This window comes from Eutrigla gurnardus (genome assembly GCF_963514095.1).
Source record: "Eutrigla gurnardus genome assembly, chromosome: 3".
Taxonomy (NCBI): Eukaryota; Metazoa; Chordata; class Actinopteri; order Perciformes; family Triglidae; genus Eutrigla; species Eutrigla gurnardus.
Window position 1 is genome coordinate 21,550,542 of NC_139917.1, and position 16,987 is coordinate 21,567,528.

Consider the following 16,987-nt stretch of genomic DNA (forward strand, 5'->3'; position numbering starts at 1 on the left):
ACCCAGGCGGTCTCGGTTTGGTAGTTTGGTCCGCACCAGGGTTTGACTGACAGCTTTCAACACCAACCCAAACGAACCTTACTAACCGGGAAAACAGACCTTTGTCTGAACCAAACAGGGTCGGTGTGAAAGCGCTCTTACAGCCCTGGGAAAATAATCATTATTTATCTTTTTTTATCTTCTTTTTTTTTTTATTTCCAGGGTTTCATTTTGACAGGTTAGTGACACACAAGACGAGAGAAATCATGTTTAGGATCCTGAGAGAAAGTAGATCCACAGCTATTTAAAGTAGGTTGTTGCCTGCAGATTTCCAAAAGGGAAAATCCATCAATGTGATAAATAGTTTCAGCAAGTGTGTGTGAGGGAGCGCGATAAATGAGAGGGGCTTAACCCACGTCACTGTGGACGCACGATCAATTATGTACTTTTCTGCCGTGAGTCAGCGAGCGCGGCAGTCGATGCTCCAACAGCCATGACCGCTACCTGCCTCTGACGTTCACGAGCACACGAACAAAAAAAACACCTCTTCATCTATTACATGTCTAGATAGGAGTCTGAGTCACTGTGATGCTCTCTCTCTCTCTATTTAGCTTTGAACGCACAGAAGACGCAAACAGCTTGTGTCGTGAGCGCTGTTGACGTAAGCAGGAGGACTCTCCTACCTCCCATGAGACGCGTTTCACCCCGTGAGTCATCTGCACCCATTAACTTCCACGTCACGTCAGATAAAAATAACAGGAATCGGCTCCTTGAATGTCTAATTGCATTGCACCGGTGATTTGCGTGGCACAAAAGAGGGAGATAATGAGTGTCACTTTGTGAGTCCAGATTTGAGTTTGCCTCCTTGGAAGGTTAAAATACATTTGTCACACGCTGGGAAATCAGATTCTTTAGAGGCAGCTCTGGAGTTTACGTTTTCCTTTTGTGGCTGCCACAAAGACAACCCCCCCTGGAGAAGCAAGATGTTCCAAATGTGCGTTAAAAATCATTTTACATCATGGCGATTTCTAGTTTGGAACAATAATAAATTGTGTTACTAACAGACAAACCCATGAGACATCCTATGAATAGAAAATACTGAAATTCTCACTGTCAGGCATGTTTTATTTAAGTCATCGGATGGTGAAAGTCTCTTTAATGATAAAACCTTGTGTCAGAGAAATTAATACAGATGTGTGTTGTGCCATACACAAATATAATTGGGGAATCTTCAGCTAAATTGATCCAGTTCTCCTCTCATGTTTCAGCTCCCAAAACGTCATAATGCCACGAGCGCAGGCAGAGCTGTTGTTAAAGGTGCGTTAAAACCCGCCCGCAGTGAAGCGGTGACTCACTTGTTGATCTCTGGGAAAAAAGGGGAAAAAAAGCTATCGTCCCTGCTCATAAAAATATGAACAGTGAAATGAGGTGATGATAGTTTGGGCTGTTAAGCTGTGGCCATCGACAAACCACAACCTTTGCACTGTTCTAATACTTAAAGTCACATTAAGCCCATTCCATGCAACATCAGTTTAACATTTTCAGAAGGTGCTCAACAACACAGTGTTGCTCCCAAGTGAATCAGGCGTTTTCAGTTTAGAAAAAGATTAAATTGAAAACGAATATCCAAGTCAAATGTTTCAGGGGAATATCAGCTGATGTCACAATCTGAAAGTCTGGAATCACTGGGTTTGCATAACGGAGTCCATTATCCTGTCTTTTACAGCAGCAGCGACTCATTCATCTTTTCATTTACGATTATTAAATTCCACTTCAGTGAATTCAGTCCTTTTAATGAAGCGCAACGGTCAGAAGACTTTCAGACAAAGGGAGTCTCCTCCGGTTCTTTTTTTCCTGAGGTGAAACAGTGCTGATTCAGAACTTACACGCCTAGATTCCCTTTATGAGCAAACGTGTGCCGTAATTAATCACATCCTTTCCACTGGACTTTGTTTCATGACATCTTGTCTCCCTTCCACCCTCCGGTTTTTCCCTCTGCTGTCATTTGATCTGCAGTCCGGTGCTGTGACGCAGAGAGAGCATCACTTTTTCCTACGTGGAAATGTCATCCTAATCAGATGCCCTCACTTACAGGGGGGGGGGGGCATCATCGGATCCATGGATCCTAGTGTATTTGTCCATAAACATCAGCTCTTGTGTTCACATGCTGCTCCTCCTGCCTGTATGTGTTAATGGCCTTTTCGCGGAGGATTTTCAGTTCCTCTTTGTGTCAAGTCTGCACCCGGGTGTTTGTGGGTAAACTTAGTCGTGTGTCATGGTGCAGTGAACCTTTTTGTCTCGAACACCCTTCTGACAAAGATTGAGAAACGTTTTAAGAAAGCTCATTTTTTCTTTTGGCTTTCACCCCTCACAGTAATGATGTCAACTTCTTTCCTCCCTTCACTATGTCACCCTTTATTATTTTATTAAGAGCACTTTTCCCCTTTTATGCTCCTCCCTTGATGACAACGTGCATAGCAATCAAGTGCTTTAGATTATTTAGTTAATATAGAGGAGAAATGTTCGTCTTATCTAACTTGTAAAGGTTTACATATTAAAACACAGCGGATGACTCTGCAAACAATTACCAAAGAGCTACAGGTGAACAAGCAATGAGCTGGAGGATGAATAACAGACTGTTTTATTTATTTTTTATAGAGCATTCATACCAGGAAAGGGGGTTATAGGGTTACTTTTTCTCCATTCAAAATGCAATGTAAAAATAAGGTCCCTCCATTTCTGTCACCTGCTCTTCCTTTCATGTTCACTTATAAAAAAAATTAAGAAATCAGTTTCACCATAGTGGCGTCTTGCACCTGCTCATTCTTTATTTAATAAAACAATGAGGACATGGCGAAGTCGAAAATGATCGTCATATATTTTTCCCTGAGAATAGAAGCAATATAACCGCACCTCCGAACTTCTATTTGTTCTGAAAGACGACCTGAGGAGGAGATTAATCGTTAATCCAGTAAAGACACCGGACCTGTCTGTTCACCTTTTTCCACATCATCATTTCGTAATAATTTCCCTAAAATGATCGAAATATCTGTTCTGTAAACAGTCGGAGGAACAGCGGCTGCTTTGGAGTGTTTGTCTTCTGGTTTTCGTTCATGTCACAACGCAACGGTGCTGCTCAGGTGAAGTTTCTGCGTGCGCGGTACCACGAAGGACACACGCACGTGCCGCATTCACATTCCGTTCGCCGTTGGAGCACGTGCCATGTTGCATTGCGACCAACAACAACAACAACAACAAACGCTGCGTTTATATCAACATTTGGCATTGTTTCACTGCCGGAGACCCAATCTGATCCCTTATGTGTTTGAGAGATCATCATGTTGAGGAGCACACAGGTGACAGAGGAGCTGTCTGATCACTGAACTGTTTCTTGTCCTTCTTAATTTAGGGATGACGCAGTTGAACTGCGTGGACGAGCCCCGCAGCGCCGCGGGGGGAGAGGGAGACTCGGGTGAACTGTTCTCCCGGTCGGAGTGCGTGTGAGAGAGGGTGCTCGTAGTGAAACAGGTGTGTGGGTGCGCTCTGCTCGTTAATTCCATGTGATATTTCGCCGCCGATTTGCGCTCATTGCCTTATAAGGCAAGACCGTCGTGCCTTTCTGCAATAGGCCGAGCGCTGCAGCCTGCGGGATCCCTGCACTTTAACCCTCTCACTGCTGAATTTTATTCGCTGCAACCGTATGAAACAATGCGACGGGGGCTCCACAGACCGTTCGGCGCTTTTATTTTCAAACCAATGCATCGAAACTGTGTCCGCGCTGCAGATATGAGTGTAATGAATAACACACAACACGCGCGCACACATGAGAGCCAATGGCGTGGTGCAACTAGATGTATGATGTCTTCTCTTTGTCCAACACCATCGTGTTTTTCTTCATAGTTAATTATCAATTAACTACACGAAGGCACGTGGGTTTCGACGCGAAACTCGTAGGTTTGGTGCCAGACGTCCGTGCGTCGCTTCAACGTCAGGCCTAAACCGGTTCGTACCGTGAGTCATGTCCGCGCGCCTCTCCGTGCCAAGTGATAACGGGACCGGCTGGTGCCTGTCTTGTCGGGGGCACAGGAGTCACAAATGACCCCGCTGGAGTTAAAGCCGGCGGGGTTAAGACGGGAGACGCTGACCTACATCGGCTGCCACACAACCGGAGGGATGGGATGGGATGGGGGGGGGGGGGGGCTATCTCTTAACACCGCGAAAATCCTCCAGGAAATCCCCGCGACACGGTGTCATCTCTTTGTGTGACCTTGACTCAGAGAGGATACGCAAAGTCTATTTATTGTAATGCGCACTGGCCGGGTCCGGGATCAGCGCGCAATTTGATTTGGCACAAGCAATGATTCGGGGCGCATTATCGTCCCGGGCTGCTCAATCCGACGACAGACGCGTCTGATGGGAATTTGATCGCCAGGATTCCTCGTAGGGACGAGGCCTTGTCATGGCGGCGGTGTCTGGCCTTAACGTTGGTTGGGCCTGTCGTGGGAGGGGGTTTGAAGTAGAATAATTAATTTTGTCATATTGGTTGCCTTACATGTGAACCCAACTGTGTCATGTCCCGGTAATATAAACATGTCGGGGCCGCTCCGTGTGATACGGATACGGACCTGAAGCCTGCTGCGCCATTAGAGTTGGTGAGCAGCACGTTCAGGCCATAACGGGGTTTCGGATCAGACGCTCTCTTCCGTCGTAGCAGCCTCTTGCATTTAGAGCTCGCCTCAAACAGCGACACAAGAAGCAGGCATGAGGCGTTCAGGGTCTCGCCTCAGCTCGTACTTTGGAGAACCGCATTGATTTTATGTTTGTTTTTGCTTCCCATTGGTTGAACATTATTAGGAACATGTGATTCCTGTTCCATGGAAGTATGCGTGTGTCACACATATCAACAACGTCCCAGCTACAGAGGGGAAACCCCATGAAGTCAGCCAGAAATAGTTCAGTTTTCCTTGGTACTTACCTACAGGTCTGGGCATCTTCACGGAAATATCACTTGTAACAATTAAGTGTTGAATATCATTGAGATTACTGTGTGTGATTTAGGTTTCGTACATCGCCACACCTTCTTCTCAGCTAGAGGATATATCACTTGTAACAATTTAGTTTTGGTATAGTTTTGTGCTACAATAGCATAGCAAAGTGTGCATGGTTGAGGTGGCAAAGTGTTCAGTCCTGGTTGTTTTAGGATTTTTATTTGAGTGAAAACAATGAGATTTTGTCTAGTGTTTAACACCCTGGAGTTTTTTTGTTTTGTTTTGTTTTTGTTGTTGTTGTTGATAATAGGCTACATGAGCCGTTTTTAGAATAATATGCATAGTTACATATTATGGAGAACAACTGTAATACAACATTGTTTTCATGGATGTCGCCACAGACAGAGGCTCAATCACCATTGTGTTAGACCTTTCAGCGATAGATGGATAGTGTTTTAACAGACATGACACTAATGTTTTCATGCTTTTACTGACTAACTGTTAAATAAGACGTTAATGGGGGCTCGAACAACGAGCTCAAATAATCACATTAATATAATTCACTCTTGTGGGCTACAACCAGTTGTTGCCATGGTTTCCGTACTCCTCACTAAATGTTGGCGTTGTCATAAAAAAAAATCCGTAGGCTATTTTCCAAACTATTTGTTCATATGACACCTAAGTCGTGATGACACTTTTTCCCGACATTATTTGAAGGCAGCACGGGAACAACCCCCGCCCTTATTACCTCCCCCTCGCGTGACGTCACGCCAACGGCTATTTGCATGAAGTGTTTTCTAGCTGCAGCTTCAGCTCGCCTGCAGAACGAGTCTCTCCGAGGGGAAAGCGAGGGAAGAGGCGCAGTGAATCCAGGAGGAGGAGGAGGAGGGGATCTAGTGTCTTCACATCAGAGGAGCAGCAGGAGGAGAAAAAACGGACTGAACGCGAGGATAAGGTGTCGGATAGCAAAAGCGAAGGGGGAGAGAGGGGAGGAAAAAAAAGGAAGAAAAAAAAAAGAAGAAGATCCGCTACTCTTGTATCGGAAAATGGAGCTACCCGCCGCGGGAGAGCACGTCTTTGCGGTGGAGAGCATCGAGAAGAAGCGCAGCAGAAAGGTTTGTCACAACAGCAGCGAATGACATGTTTACGCTCATGCACGAGGTCTTAAGGTTTCCGTCTCCTTACGGGACTGTATGTTTTATTTTTTTTATATTTATCATTGGCCAATCTAATGTGGCGGTGCAATGCAGAGTGCATTTCGCTGCGTAAAGTAACGTTGCGCTGATGATCCCGTTTCTCTCCTTTCACAGGGAAGGTTCGAGTACCTGGTCAAGTGGCGAGGATGGTCCCCAAAGTAAGCCCCCCCCCCTTCCCTCCCGTTCACACATAACCATACTCGTGATGACACCACATTCAAAACACAAGTATGTGCGTGCGTGTGTGTGTGCGCGCGCGCATCCGTGCGAACGTGGGCGCGCATATGGGCGGTTGCGCGTTCTTGTTTTGGGCGCTCGACGCGTCGACCACGATGATGGATGTGGTTTTGCAATGTACGCAATCCCCAGCGTGACAGCTAAAGGAAGACATGTCTGTAGTTCAATCCTATGTTTGATAAATTACCATTAATCTGCAGATGAGTGGAGGCTGCCCCCCACACACACACACACACGCACGCACACACACACACACACACACACAGCCTGCAGAAAAGTTACTCCTGATGTAGTACACGTGCATCCACAGGGAGTGGAATGTCTCACTGTGGTGATTACGCATACATAAGCCTACAAATATGAAGCTATGGGAGGATTCACAAGTCAGAGACTTGTTTTGATGCAGTGATCACATTCTGTGTCAATGTCTGCTGCTGTCTGACAGCCAACATGTGCTCACTGTCTGCTCTCTGATTAGATACAACACGTGGGAACCGGAAGAAAACATCCTGGACCCGAGGCTTCTTGATGCTTTCCAAGACAGGTACGTTTTTATAATTTGATATATACAAAACGGGTTCACCATTACCCACATTTCCGGTTCTTCACACAATACTCGCCAGTTACTCGTCTCCATGCTTAAAGTAGAAACTGTATGTATCTGTTAAGTGGTCACTCTGCCTGGATAATCCCGTGTTGTTAATAAACTAGCTGCATGATGTGTCAGCGCGTGTGCAGAAATGCAGCACCTGGGGGTGAGGATTTGGATTAATGCATCAGAGGGTCAGGTTCGGGTTAAACTGGGGTCAGGGTTACCAGAGCAATTGGTGACACTTTGTTGCATCTGCTTTCTGTCACCTGATAGTTCTTCGGGTGTCAGCGTCAGGTTATCGTGCCAAAGTGCTACCTGCTGACCCCCCCCCCCCTTCATTCAGTCAACAGATGTGTGTCAGTATCCATGGGACATGGAAACCGATTGCATTACACAATAAAGCAGTTTTTATTGATAATGCAAAATGATGAGCCTATCTAAATAAATGTTTGGTTAGCTGCTAATTTGGCAAATTGGTTATATTTTTCATATTTAACTCATAGATCATAACATAAGTAGATACTGAAGCTTCAGATCCCCTGCAGAAATGCTTGAAGATTTAAAAAAATATATATATATAATGTATGTTTAATATTTCTGGGGGGTTTTCCCAAAAAAGTGTATACTTCTTCCCCAAGCCCACAACCCCAGATAGTATGCAAATATGAATATTGTTCATTGAAAAGTTAAACTAGGTGATACAATGTTTCTTATTTCATCTGTGAGTTGAGTATTGTACCATCATTGTCTTCTAACCCAAACCTCATATCTGTAGCTGAGATCTAACGTGAGCGCACAGAAACATTCTCCCTTCAGCAGATAAATGGGGAAGCAGTCATCTGATATCAAACTCTGCACAGTGAAGGTCTAACGTCCTAGAGAAGTAACATTAAGCCAGAAAAAAATTTTTGAGACATATAAATATAAATATGGCGCCCGTCTTTTCTTAGACGAAAGATCGAAGTGAGCGGGGAACTAAATAGCTTGTAAATATTGGGGTGCATGCGCTTGTCTCAACACTTAACCTGAGGAACTTCCTCGTCGTCTCTATTAGAGTGGAGGAAACTGTGTCCACGGTGTTGAAAGTGGGCTGCCGTGGTGAAATGAGCTGCGTGGCTAATTTGTTAAACGGTCTGTTGAGTGACTGACCGGACGGCTCCACACGATGGACAGTGTTCTCCCGGCCTTTTCCTCACCTTTTGCGTGCATCAACCTTTCACGCGTTAAGGCGAAACACACCCACCTCACTCCATGTCTGTTTTTGCAATTCTCTCTCTCTGACTCTCTCTCTCACTCTCTCTCTAAAGAGCAACAATTTTATTGAAACTAATTGCACGTCTCTCCGGGGAGCCAAATCGTCTGAATGCCAGGCTATGAAAATACACTGCGTCGTCATTGTAATTAGATGTGCGGGAGGACGGTGGGGGAGGGGACTGACATCACTCCTGTCTGCGGTATTGAGTTACTGCCTTGAACAGACTTGTGTGGAAAGCTCAGGAAAGTCATACAAGAGCTGGCCTTTATCTTCTATTATGGATGCAGCCGGGGCGTAACACATGGGATATTGACCTGTAACACTGGCTCTGTGTTTTCTAATTCTGCCTGATCTGTGACATTGTGTTGCCATGTAACTGCGACTCACCTCTGCCGGATGGCTTCACTGATTGGCTGCTTTTTTTTTTTTTTTTTTCCAGGGAACGCCAAGAGCAACTGATGGGATATCGCAAGAGAGGACCCAAGCCCAAGCACCTTCTGGTTCAGGTGAGACATTGATGATACTCAATACTACTCATGATTATCAATAACATAAATGGATATGCCTAATATATATTTGTGTGCATAATTCCCTCTCACAAGAAATATAAAAATGTGTGTTGAATTTCCAATTAAAGGCAGATTTAAGGGGGCACTCCGACTCGGCATGCGATCAAAGTATGGCGAATGTTTCCCCTGTATTTATGCGCTGCTGCTAAAATTTCACAAAAATAATTCAACTAAATGATCTCATTAATATGCTCTGCTCTCATGTTTCACCGAGTGTGATGGGATTTCTACACACACGCATAGAGCAGAGGACAGACAGGTGAAGTGAAAGTAATGTTGGGAAAGTTAGCAGAGTTAGACTTGAAAATATTCACTTTAAACCGATCCTCGTTGTTCTCTGTGAAGTTTGCTGGAAGCTATGCATTTTTTGTGGAGTGAGCACAAAAAATAATTTACATTATGAACTGTATGGAAATAAGTGTAGTTGTGGAGTCTAAAATGTTGAAACGATCCCCAGCCCTACACCTGCACCTCAAATTCAACCTGATGAGATCACTGATATTCATGTGTAAAATCAGTGGAGTGCCCATTTGTTTGAAAACTAGCATATGCATCCCAAACAATACATATGCTTGTTTTTTATGGACCTATTCCTTGGCCTATTGGTTGAAGCTAACACATGCATGTGAATTGTACATTTAGCACATCAATCACAGGTCCAGAAGGGCAGGGGAAGCCCCTCCCTCCCACAGGAGTGTTTTTTTTCTCCCTCTTAGGAGGGCGTTGGTGGTAACACATGGGATAAAGTCAATGACGGGACACAAAGCAGCCAGTGACATTCCTCCGAGCTGAGGTCACAGCCACAGGAGACACTTTGAAATGTCACTCTGGCCAGGCTGGTGGCTGAAAGAGCTGCACCGGAGCTGTGGGAGGGCTGTGTGAACATGGGCGAAGGCCCCTGAAATAAACGGTGTGCCTCAGAAGAGCCCCTCACACATTCCAGCCACTGTTTCTCCAGTGCAACTCATGGGCCCCAGTGAACCATGGCTTTTTGTTGTAGCCTGACACAAACACGTGTGTCCAAACTGTAGGCAGTTGAACCATTAACCGTCAAATGCCTCATCGAGGGGGGGGGGGGTGCCCTTTACTTTCAGCACCTTTTTGTAAAAACACCAGAAGTTCTGTAATTCTTCATGTTTAGAGTTTCATGTTTTTGTGCTTGCTTTCTGGTTTCGCAGGTTCCTTCTTTTGCACGGAGGTCCAGTATTCTGGCTGACCTTCATGAGGCCGCCCTGGACGAGGACAGCTGTCAGAAGAGCGGCCCCATCCAGATGCTCCGTCCCCAGGGCCAGCAGTACCAGCTGAACAGCAAGAAGCACCACCAGTACCAGCCGCTGTGCAGGGAGCGCGAGGCGGAGCAGCAGGCCAACAGCAAAAAGTTCTACTATCAGCTTAACAGCAAGAAGCACCACCACTACCAGCCGGACCTCAAAGGGCACGAGCCCATATTTGCCAAACCCCGAGAGGTGAAACCTCCGGAGCTGGTGAACAAGGGTTACAACCTTCCCCCGGTGCTGCAGCAAAAGTGGATCCGGGACAAGGACTCAGGCTGCCTGACCAAAGTCAAGGATATCACCATGGAGCTGCGGAAGCTTCCAGCGGACCTCAATGGCCACAAAGAACCGGAGAAGGTTAAACCTAACGAGGATGTTTCACCGCAGTCTAACGGCGTCCGCAACGGCAAGCTAAAGATCGTGAAGAACAAAAACAAGAACGGGCGGATTGTTATCGTCATGAGCAAGTATATGGAGAACGGAATGCAAGCGGCAAAGATTAAAAGCGGCGAATCCGAACCGAGTGGAAGGGAAGGAACGGAGGGCAGCACGGAGAACCACCTGGAGAAGATGAAACTTGTCAAGAAGCTCGGCCTCATGAATGGATTTGCGAAAAGCCCCAAAGACAAACCGACTGTTCCCAGCTCTGGATTTAACAGCCATTGCCCCAAAGAAAAGGAACAGTCCCCTAAAACGGAGCCAACTGTGACAGAACAGGATAAGCATGTCGAGGTCAGGGGTCAGGGGCAGCTTTTAGTGGATCAGCCTTTACAACTGACAACCAAGCCTAATCTGCTCCCCCTGCCTTCAGATGGGGGAGTTCCCTCCCCACTGGACAAAAGAGGAAACCAAGGTGCATTTCAAGGACTGAAGCGGCGCCTCTCTGACACGGACGGCGAGGAGCACGGCAGCAGTAAGAGGTTTTTGAGCTCCAGGAGCATCAGCGGTCCTAACGCGGTGTCTTCTCCCAGCCAAAGCATCAGCGTGGACCAAAACGGACATCAGAGTCACCTTGGACTACAGGACTGTGGGTACGCAGACCAAGAGGAACCCATTGACTTGAGCGTTGTCAAGTCGAGGCCTACAGCAGGCCCGTCTGAAACGCACACGCAACCCCAGACTATAACACGAGATGAATCAGACGGACGAGCTCAAACACAAACGGAAAACGAGCCCCAGACTGAAACACAGAAAAGTACAGAGGAGGAGGAGAAAGTCAATTCATTGTCTGTTTCTGACCTCAAAAAGAGAAAAGAAGAGCCCTTTCCCTCTTTCCAGCCTTTCCTTGGGAATATAGTGATCACGGACATTACTACAAACTGCCTCACGGTCACCTTTAAGGAGTACATAACGGTGTAACGGACCTGGGCATCAACTATATATATGTACATTAAATATATTTGTATTTTCGGATGCTTGAATGTGCAAACGGACCCTTGACGTTGTTGTCATTTTGTATAGTTCAGAAAAAAAAAATCCTTTTATTGCGTTATTTGCATATTTCTTCTTATAAGCTCTCTGTTGTTATTACTTGGGATTTTTTTCACATGCAGTATCTAATTTCCCGCTATTTCAAACTTAGTTTAAAAAGCCAAATTAAGTCAAAGTAATGTCAGAACTTTGTTTGACGATGCACTTAACTCTTGTAAATACTCTTCACTTTTCTATGGATGTAATTTGATTATACACTCGACTGTCTGCATCTAAGATAACGTTAAACAAATGTAGGCTATATGTAGAGTTTTGTAAGGAAGAAAAATTATATTGAAACATGGTAAATGACACTGTGTGTGTGTGTGTGTGTGTGTGTGTGTGTGTGTGTGTGTGTGTGTGTGTGTGTGTGTGTGTGTGTGTGTGTGTGTGTGTGTGTGTGTGTGTGTGTGTGTGTGTGTGTGTGTGTGTGTGTGTGTGTGTGTGTGTACAGATGGACGGATTTAAACAAGGATGCATGCTGCTTGGACAGATTATGCTGTTAGCCACGCTTAAACAAGCAGATAAAGAGAAACAAAGCGCCTTTCTGTCAATAAATGTGATTTGCATTGTTGAAAGGGAAAATGGGATTATTATTTTTTTTAAATGAAAGATTATTAATGGTTAACATTTGATAGATGCTCCTCTTTTTTAATTTGATCTCCGTTCAAAAGTGTTTTGCATCTCGAGATCTGATACTGAGCACAAGTCACTTCTATTAAGACAGCAGATCGCAACCCTTTGACTATTTATTTTCCGTTCCATAGTGCATGGACTAAAAATGCCTCTCTTTTTTTCCCCACTTGATTGATATCAGTCACAAATCTGTTAACGCTGCCATTTGAGCTGTGTAATCCAATAGATTAGTATCACCAGCTGGGTGCTCTCCAGCGTTTCTACACACTTATGTATGGGATCGAATGGACTTCTCTTGGTGTCATACTTTGACTCACTGTTGCAACATGGCAGTAATGTAAAAGCACACATTCTTGTCATAACCAGATCTGTTCCCTTGTGTCATATGCGACCCCTCTCCTGTTTTCCAAAATCCCTTCCAGCACTATGTGTGACCTACGGTGCGTTGAACTGCTGTGTGAATGAGGATCAGTTGCACTTTTGATGTTTTGTGTGCAGACGGAAAAAAGAAAAAAACAAAAAAAAACCCTGAAGGCTTCTTATGATACATTTTTGCAATAATAAAATAGTTTGCAAGTGATGTACGGACTGGAGTGCAATGTGTTTCTTTTTAGACGTACATAATCCTGGACCAGGGTCCTGACTACAGGTACCGATCCTCGGCTTTGCATGGAGAATCTTAAGATTTGAGCTGGAAAGGGCGGCTGCTATAACGCTCTTACAGGAACCATCCTTATCTTAGAAGTTGCTAAATCTGTACGTGACTATTTGTGGCGGTGTGTGTGCACTCTGAGGTGTATTACACAGTGAGTTTATTTTCAGATGGACTGCCCAGACCAGCCGTATGCCTTGCGTGAACACTGTCAGCGAGCTGCAGGTCAGGCCTGCTTTACTGCTACATGTGGAAAGAAATGCCTCTTGAAACATTTGCAACCAACTCATTTGAAAGCGACTGAAAAGATGCTTTGCTGTTTATTTCTGATCTATAATTACCACAACTGAGAAGGCTGTTAAAATGACAATTGCAGGCCTGTGTTATAAATAACAGTTGCATCTGTTATTCTGCTCCTAACTGAGATAAAAACCTAAAGATGTCGGGATTGTTGGATAACAATAGTAGATCCATCTACTGGCCGGTGGGACTCGCTTCATGGTTTAACCAACACTTGTGTGTGCCCTTGAAGAGGATTTTAAACCCATGATTTGGGATAAATCCTCCTCACGCGCTGATAGAAACGCATTTGCAGGCGGCGACCTAAAGACTGCGGGGGAAAAGGCTCCACATAACGTTGCGGTTCGTCCGAGTAGAAAGATGTGCAGCAGCTCTGTCCTCTACCGGAACATCCTCACCGCCTGCTGTGGCATTTGAACGCAACATCTTGCCTGTTTTTCTGTTTGTTTAGGGGGCGCGTGACTCATGTTTAGCCGACGCCGCAGACATGTGATCTGACGATCGAGACGGCGGGCTCTCGACCATTTCCTGGGTTGCAGCCCGCCAATAAAGCCGCTTTCTCTGCGCGGTGTTAATGTGAGCGACGACAAGAGAAAATGGCTGTCCTCTCTACCCCTCTCTCTCCCCTCCATCCACTTTCTCTCCGAAAAACGCCTCGCAGCTGCTGCAGCTGACAGATAATTGCAACGAGGTTCCAGCTGAGAAACTCGCAGCGGCGAATTCCTCCGCGGGACGTGAGGCGGCGTCGAGCGTCAGACGAGTTTGTTTGCTTTATGTGCACACAAAAAAACCGCAAAAAAAATAAAAACTCCGAGCAGGTAGCACGTCATCGGTTAAATAAAAGAAGAACTGGATACAATGGTGTAATAGCGCGTCTTGTTGATCCACCCTCTTCCTCTAATCCGCCAGCTCGTGCTGAATGTGCGTGCGCGCGCGCGACCGTGTTAGGCCCGAAACTGCTCTCTGACACACCGATCGACTCAAAGGCGGCGCGTCGTTTCTTTCCAAAATCTCAGATGTGTTCAAGGGGATCTTTGTTATTGGAGCTTTTTCATTTGCCAGGGACGTCGTGTCGATTTCAAACCAAATGAAAAACTCCTCAGAGTCCCTCTCGGCAGGCCTGGGGGACTCTTCCAGATCCGGGTGCGATGAAGATGCACATTTCTAAATCTAGTTACAACAGTTGAATGGAGGCTTGAATGCAACATTTGTAAGGAACGCAATGTTTTCCACATGTTATTTAATTACGATGAGGTCGTCAGGAACCGAACAGAAAACAGCCTTCAGGCCTACTGCTCCTTAACGAGGACTATATAGCTACAGGTGCCCAAAATAACCTCAATTATATCGGATTGTTTCCCCTCTGAGCTGTATGGAACTTCTTTATGTTGTCTTCATTTTGTCAACAAAAATAATCCACTCATCTGTGTCACAAAAGCACCATATAGGCTACGGGAGGTCCCCCTATCACAATGACACAAAGCCGTCATTTCAAATTCATAAACAAGCCATTTAATGGCACGTGTTTGCAAAGGTCTAGTCTACTACGACCACTGGACTATTTGTTGCGGTGCTCATAATATGATCCAGGCATCTATCAGCGTTTCACTGTGTAGTTAATTGGAGATTCGTGCTTAACACCTACATTTACACCGAACAGCCTGCTTGTCTGGTGCTTTTACTTGTATCCTGGAAACTTTTTTCTTTTTATGGCGAGGGTGGAGAACAACGCGCTTCAAACCAGCTGCAAACAAAGATAATTATGTGTGAGCCTTTAAAGGAGATAATAATAAAGAGGAACTCATTTGGCTATTTGGGTTTTCTCATGATCGCTGCACCTGCTGACAACCATCCCTCCTCTCACAACTGAACATGCCCTAATCTCTCTCTGTCTCTCTCTCTGTCTCTTTCCATATGACTGCATGATCCATATATTGCCTGTGTGGCGGTATGCGTGCATGGCCGGGCTTTTCTCGTCGGTGCGCACACGAGGAGCCAGCGTCTTGCCCGGATACAAGCCAACCAATGGTGTTTTAACGGCGGCGGCACTGCTGCACTGCAGGCGCGCCGAGACCAATCGCATCCGGAGTCTGAGGTGCGCCCATCTTCCCTCTGTCACATTCCGTTTGTTGCATTGTGAGTCTCAAATGGGGAGTGCAATCATAAAGTGAATCTTAAAATCATAATCAATGGGAAATAGTATTGACAGAAGCTTCCAGATGCATTGATGTCTGCGTCCTTTAAAATATTGCGATTACAGTATAGGCTATTAACCACCGTGTTACAGTTCCACAGTAACTCTTTGTAACATATGGATGTCTTTTTTTTTAAACATATGTTTGGTAAAATGGCTTGAGATGGATTTATTCTCTCTTCATTCCCCTGAATGTCTCCGCTCTGGTTGGTGGGAATAATCTGGGTTATTTGGTTTCGCACGTATGAATCAAATTAGCAAAGAATGTGACGCGCGGAGACGCAGAGTTTCAGCTCCTGTGATTTATCTTCGTTAAACCGCAGCTTTGTGCGCAAACAGCTCGAGCTGGAAACAAACGAGAAGGGAAACAGCTGAAATAACGCGTCTGGCATCAGGACATGGGGGATGATTCATTTCACCGTTTGCTTTCAGACACAATACTTTATTCGCACCTAACGAATTTATAGCGACCGATGACGAGGGAATAAGACAATATAGTTAGTGGTCAGTGTAATTCATTATCGAGCCTTCATTGTCCAACTGATTTGCCATGCTCTTTTTGTCTTCATGTGCGTAATTGATAAATGCCTATAAGCTCATTGGATAAATATGTGAGCTGTTAAAATTAATCATTATCCCGCCGATCAGAGCTCTTTATAAAACATCCATTGACATCTCTACTTTAATCATTCCACGTTTCATTGCTTCTCTTGAAATGCACGTTAACATGTGTATTCATCAAAATGTATATTAAAATGCTGGATTTAGATGAATGCTGCTACTTTGGCCTGACAGTGATGTTGCAGTGTCTCATTCAGGAACCCCATATCCGCAGCAGAGAGAGGAAGGCATTAACGTCATTTAGCCTAAAAGAGAGGAATATTTTCCTGAGTTTCTTTTAAATCAACGACACACTGATAAGGCTTTAAAATAGGCTTTTTTTCTGTGGACAGGCCTGTGTTATTTCTTGTCTAAATCGTCGTTGGATGAAATAAAAACCTACTTCGAACCGACCCGACAATCGTTCTGATCAGACAGTCTCTCTAAATTAAAGTAGCTTTCTATGTTAATGGGGTCTATTATCTTTATCTTATTTATTCGGAAATCAGCCTCTGAATGATCTCTGAAAGTCAATGTAAACATTCAAATATGTTATCAATTATTATCTGGTCGTCGATCCGGGCATTTTAAGACCTACTTGTGTGTAGCTACACGTTTTACTGTTTAGAATAATTAATCGTTTACAGGTTTGTCAGAAATATAGGTGAGGCTGCATTTTTCATTCACCTCAGACAATTCAAATATTATCGATTATTGTGAATCATTTTCTGATTTCGTAGCCTGATTATTTACTGAACGTTAGTTCGAATTATTATTATTATTTCTACTACTATTATAATTATACTTTATTCGTAGTGAATATATAAATATTGTTTCCAATATTGTCTGCCTTTGATAAACCATTGCCCTTTACTTAATTCTTTCTGTCTTTATTATCTGAGCATAGAAATGTACCTATCTGCCTGTCCGTTGCAGACTGAGCAAAGACATTTCCACATCAGTGTGATTTTTTTGGTGGTTTATTCTTTATAGTCACCATTAGAATTTGGAAATAGGATTGTATTAATTTTGCCACGTCAGAGTC

The 16,987-nt window shown here is 44.7% G+C and overlaps 2 protein-coding genes across 3 annotated transcripts in view; one reads left to right on the forward strand and one right to left on the reverse strand.

Moving 5' to 3' along the window:
- Positions 1-16,987, reverse strand: part of cUnh17orf67 (chromosome Un C17orf67 homolog) — a 335,966-nt gene that overhangs the window by 309,495 nt on the left and 9,484 nt on the right. The window lies entirely within an intron of this gene.
- Positions 5,775-12,776, forward strand: LOC311011287 (E3 SUMO-protein ligase CBX4-like). 2 transcript variants are annotated; one of them, XM_084006143.1, is made up of 6 exons: positions 5,775-6,082; positions 6,278-6,321; positions 6,879-6,944; positions 8,687-8,753; positions 9,995-11,922; positions 12,015-12,776. In XM_084006143.1, exons 1-5 carry the CDS (start codon positions 6,014-6,016, stop codon positions 11,447-11,449), a joined length of 1,701 nt encoding a protein of 566 aa, XP_083862269.1. In that variant the 5' UTR covers positions 5,775-6,013; the 3' UTR covers positions 11,450-11,922; positions 12,015-12,776. The 2 variants fall into 2 exon arrangements, with proteins under 2 accessions (XP_083862269.1, XP_083862270.1); XM_084006144.1 differs by having other exon boundaries at positions 9,995-11,902.

What these genes read in the sequence shown, in the direction of transcription:
- LOC311011287 (XM_084006143.1), top strand. Translation starts at nt 6,014, where the DNA reads ATGGAGCTACCCGCCGCGGGAGAGCACGTCTTTGCGGTGGAGAGCATC. An exon ending in AGAAGAAGCGCAGCAGAAAG is followed by an intron (nt 6,083 to 6,277) that starts GTTTGTCACAAC and finishes CTCCTTTCACAG; the next exon opens with GGAAGGTTCGAGTACCTGGT. An exon ending in TGGCGAGGATGGTCCCCAAA is followed by an intron (nt 6,322 to 6,878) that starts GTAAGCCCCCCC and finishes CTCTCTGATTAG; the next exon opens with ATACAACACGTGGGAACCGG.